At 31.1% G+C, this 5,491-nt stretch overlaps 1 protein-coding gene across 1 annotated transcript; it reads right to left on the bottom strand.

Moving 5' to 3' along the window:
- Positions 1 to 3,274: 3,274 nt before the first annotated feature.
- LOC149531511 (uncharacterized) lies at positions 3,275 to 4,661 on the bottom strand. The gene is made up of 3 exons (XM_089810621.1): positions 4,605 to 4,661; positions 4,406 to 4,511; positions 3,275 to 3,609 (listed from the first exon to the last, which is right to left on the bottom strand). Exons 1-3 carry the CDS (start codon positions 4,659 to 4,661, stop codon positions 3,476 to 3,478), a joined length of 297 nt encoding a protein of 98 aa, XP_089666747.1. The 3' UTR covers positions 3,275 to 3,475.
- Between the last annotated feature and the right edge of the window lie 830 nt (positions 4,662 to 5,491).

Raw genomic sequence — 5,491 nt, 5'->3', positions numbered from 1 at the left:
ATCTAATCTCCAAGTGATTTAAGATTCTTTCATAGAACTAGTGCTCTAATATGAATCATTGATTGATGGAGGTATAGACATGATAAAAAGATACTAAGAAGGGAGTGGAGGTCAATCATAATCTTAATCACTTTTTACTTTACAACAATTCATTCACCCATCCAATAGTTAACTTGTTCATGTAAAATTTGTAATAATAAAGTTGTGTAACATGTAAATATGATCTATCACATGCATGAAAATAAAGACATAACACATAATTTTTTACCCAGAAACCCTCCAAGTTGAAGGTACGACTAAGGTGGTGATGATACCCACAAATATTCACTACTATAGTAATAAAGTTAACTTGTTATTGTTGCAATGTTTGATCATAATATATGATCTACCTTGTGAGGGGTCTACCCTATTAAAAGCTTAAGAGACTGCTAGATTCCACCTTGTTAGAGGATTTAACACTTAAAACGAAGTAAGGACCATGGTAGGAGAATTACAAAGATATGTTAAGACCACTTTGTTAAAATATTTACTCTAATTCAAGTTGGTTACAAATAATTTAGTACCCAACTCTCAGTATGCTCTATAAGTTGATTTCAATTCTTCTACCTTCTAACTGATCCTCTTTCTTTGATCTAATAATACTTTTCTTCCCCTTCACTCCTATGATTAGGTCACTTTCTCTGTTAAGAGATTAAAAAACTCTTTCACTAACTTCTAATTTAATCTCAATCTTTCACTTCACTATTCCAATATTACTCCTTATTTGCATGAACATTCTTCTTTCATCTTCGTACTGCATGATCTAGATTAATATTTTATTTATTTAAAGACTTCCATAAAGAGTTTTCTAGATTCGTGCATAATTAGCCTCTCTATTTTGAATTGTTGATTACACAACATAGAGATCTATGATCAATGTCATTAATGTGTAAATTTTTTTGTAACAATCCCTATATATATAAAATGTTCCTTCCATGTTGGCTTGAAAATGATATACCTAAAAATGTGTTCCATTCTTGAGTTTTATGTAAACTTTGCATTACTTAGCCTTTACTATTTTATGATACTTGGCATTATTGTTACCCAGTATGTATTGTGCTCAACACATACTATGTAACTCGACACATGTGTTCTTGAAAGTGCTTGGTCAATGATGGCTTGGCTTATATAGAAAATACTCAGTGACTATACACTTACTTGGCTCCTATAGAGCTCTATACATGTCCTTATGTAAATGACTTGTCCTATATAGAATAGCTTAGCCACAGTGATCATCATCTGACTCATCCTTGAAAATGACTTTCTTTTTTACACCAATACACAATATTTGTTAGAGATTCTAACAGATATGCCTTTGGGGGAGTATCCTAAGAATTGTTGGAACATTTTGGAGATTAAAATGTTACAACTATGATTGTGTTTGCCATTGAAAAATTATGGTTAACTGAGTCTGTAGATAGTTGAAGTCATGTGAGGGTGTTTTCTATAGAGTGTCATAATTTTAAAGACAGTGTCGTGATGTTGTGATTAAGTGTGTGTTGAGAAAGTCTAAGACATGTGAGATTTATTTATGATTAACATAAGACAGTGTGCAAGTAGAGTTTCCAAGAATTAGTTTTTGGTGTTTATGTTTTATTTCTTAATAGCAATAGAATCATGATGAGAAAGGTTAGACAATAAAAATAGACAATTGATGATGATGTCTAGGAGAGCACATGGTTAGAGATCACACATATGAAAAGTTGTAACTACTATGAGCGATAATATTTTTTAATTGTGAAAAGATGTAATGAATTATATTATCTTAAGGAGGTCCTAATGTAATTAATTAGGAAAGCCACAAAGCCAACTTAATGAATTATTTTCAAGACACTATATAAAGGAAATTTATTTTCCTTGTGATGAAGTATGAAATGTATATGAATTGTATTAGATATGAGAAGTTCGTAAATTGTATGTAAGTGATGAAAGGAATCATTATAATGAGAAGTTGGACATCTGGTGTTGAGAACTATAAATTATTTGTTGCAGTATTGGCACAATAAAATAAAAGAAAAAGAGGTTGAGTTTCTTAGATCAACTGCATTTCTATTATTCGAAAGGGAATAATATACAGGCTAGTTGGACAATGAGTGAAGTGATCTCTCCCCTAAAGCTATTTGGATAGTGGGTCCATCTGCCTTCTACAACTTGAGAACAATTGGGTCCCTTGATTTAACTTCAATAAAAAAGGAAAAGAAGACATTTTTACCTCAAGTCTCCCAAACAAATTTTCCCTTCCTCAAAAAGAAAAACAAAACAAAATGGTATTGAAATGAACCAATTATCATTCTTTTATAACATGTGTGGACAAAAAATTTATTTGCATACATACACTACTAGATGACTACAGCATGGGCATTATTTTTTCCATCCTTCACGATGAAGTGTTAGTTGTCATTGTTCCCAAACTCCCTCTTCACAGTCCAAAGAAATCCAAAACTATTGAAGTTAAACTTGATAATAGTTTAGTCAACTAAATAATGTATCTTTTGCCTACAAATTGTAGTCCAATATTGTACTAGCCTATTATTGTTGCATTCACTTGGTTGTTGAATTAGTGAATGAGTTTAATAACATACTATTTTTTAATTAATCAAATATTTCTAAAGTTAATATATTAATTTATTATTCTAATGTTATATCTAAACTATTTATCTGAATGATAATTGGTTCATTTCATTTGGTGTTATAGGACCCCTTGTATCTTTGGATAGGGAGATACAAGATCACCCCAAGAGATTACCATTAGACTATTTAAAATTAACTTTTAATTTTTTTTAACTATATAAAACAATGTAAAATACAAATATTTATAAAATAAAGAATATTTTGAAAACCACATGTACTAAACTAGTAAACTAGTCGTGATGGAACTCTTACTTTGCCCTCATGAAATCCTCAATTAGTTCTTCTAAATAGAATTTTTATTGTATTTATTATGGATACAAGTTTCAAATAGATATATTCCAAAAAAGATTATTTGAAAAACCACACATACTAAACTACCGAATTGACTATGCAGCCGAAAGAATGGTTGAATATTACAATTTATTATTTGTTTGAAATTTAGAAAACAGTGAATTTATAATTTAAATTAAATATTAAATGATAATTTAATACCCATTGTGTCCGCTAGATAGATGCTTCCCTAACTATTGGTGGCTATTGGTGGTGGAAGTGGAGACTTGGCCCTCTATGAGATCGTCAAATATCAAATAATTTTGCGGGTAGGTACAACATACAAATCGTGGGTTTGTTCTTTAATTGACAAATGCCGTCGAAAATAACTTTCTTATGCAAGAGAAAGATTATTCTTACATTATATCATATATGAATCCACCAAAAAAAAACATAATATTGAGATAGATTGCTGATTATATCCCATAATTCAAATTCTTTGACAGAAATTCAGATTTTATCCATAAACCATGCTTTAAAGAGTTTGTTTCTGAAGTGTATCCGTTATATCATCCAACATCTGCTTTAGATCTTGCCTTGGAGTTTCTCCTCTCTTTTCTTTATACTTTGTGAAGAACTCTTTGTTCTCCTTTTCCAATTCATTCCATACTGCAAACAATCAAAGTGGGAGGCGTAATTAACCTCTAGAGCAGCAAATATGAATTCTCAGACGTCATTATTAAAGATAACAGAGTTATCAATTTAAACATTAATTCAATTCAATCGAGCAAACAGAAACTAACATTAACAAAAATATGCATACTTAAGTAGATTCAAATATGGATTTCTAGAGCCAAGAAGAATGGTCAAATTATGTTGGAAATTTATTGTCCTTGTGAGATTGAAATAATTGGTTGTTTTGAGAACTACTATTAGGAAACTTGTGTACACAACTACTATGTATTTTCTATTGGTCCATCTTTGAATGCGTATCAGACAGCACTAGCACTTTGAAATAGCAATTTATTTGACCCTTATATTTTTAAATCTCAACTAGAGTAGCAAGACAACTAGTTTAGGAGAGTTAAGATCTTATAACTTGGATTTGAACTTTGAATTGCTATTGAAATCTAAAAATTAACAGATAATAATGAGAAAAACAATGCTATTCAAATTAGTAGAAATTAATATATCGATGAAGCGAGTTGAAAAGCTCAATGAAGAATAGAGGAATGTTTTGTGCAGCAGCAACTGTGTACGCTTTGAGTTCTATTTAAAACTGTGTGATGTGCAGCTCTAGAGAGCTACAACAATTCGTAAATTATTTATAAACTTTTAATATCACTCAATAGAACCAAAAAAATTCCGTTTTCAAGTTTTTAAATGTTTAAAAATTCTGTTGAACATAAAGGATTTTTAGAGAAAAGAAAAATAGTGGACTATGAACTAAATTAGTTTATAATACCTGTGATAGTTATGGTGGGTTGAATGTTGGCGTGCATAGAAAGAGCATCAGCACATTCCTGTTTGTTCATGTTAAACAGCAAACACTTTTCAATCAAATGCTGAACCTGCAGAAATGCCAACAATAAGATTTAAATGGATCCAAAACATTTGAGAGCGTATTTATAATGCAAAAGTAAATGATGGTTAGAATGGCTTACAAAATGAATATATGAAGCCCATGAAGATGAAGAGGAGTCGGGTGTAGGTGTCTGCATTTCAAGAAGACTACGAATATCTTACGGGAAACTGTTCAGACAGCTATTTTAAAGAAGAAAATTGGAACCTTATCTTTTAAAATAGGGGCTATTATTTTTTCTTGTCCATTTTTAGGCCAGTCTCTTTCAAGTGGGGTTGAACATTTCTTTATCGTTGAGCATATATTCTTTCCAGATGCATGCATTAGGAGTTGTAAGCATAATAAACTTCGCCATCGTTGAGTAGATTTTTTTGACAGATGCATGCATTTTAAGCATTAATGATTTTCAAATACTTCAACAACTTTCATTGTCCATTTTTGGTTTATAAAAAATAATAAAGATCGTAGGTAAAATAATTGAGACTAAGATTTTTAATTAAATTCTTATTACTTTAAATTTGCGGGTGAATTGTTATCCATAATTACCACTCATAAGTTCATTTGGCAATGGGAAATTAAATTTTATCAATAAACACTATTAAATAATTAAAATGTGCTAATATTTGCAACTTAAAATTGGATTGCATGAAAAAAATGCTACTCTATATTATTTCAACATTTCCTTTGTCGAATAAGAAGTCAACTTGAGTAGAATGAATGGGAGTGGGAGCGGGGTGTTGCATATGGCCAGGGTTTCAAACACTACCAAATCTAGTGATGAAGATGGTGTGAGTCAGAAGATGTTGAGCCAAACAAAAGGAGGGCCTCCCCTGCCCCTTGTTGACTAGTTGGGTGCAGTTACGAACTGTAGTTGGATTCAATTGCAAAGTGGGGGATTTGGTTGTGATTTCCATGCAAGTTCTTTGGGCCAAGGGATGTCCTTTTCTCCAATACACTACTTTTTGGAGG

Source organism: Cupressus sempervirens, chromosome 11, assembly GCF_028749045.1.
Source record: "Cupressus sempervirens isolate cs-2001-9-10 chromosome 11, ASM2874904v1, whole genome shotgun sequence".
Lineage (NCBI taxonomy): Eukaryota > Viridiplantae > Streptophyta > Pinopsida > Cupressales > Cupressaceae > Cupressus > Cupressus sempervirens.
This window is presented reverse-complemented; position numbering and strand designations above follow the sequence as displayed.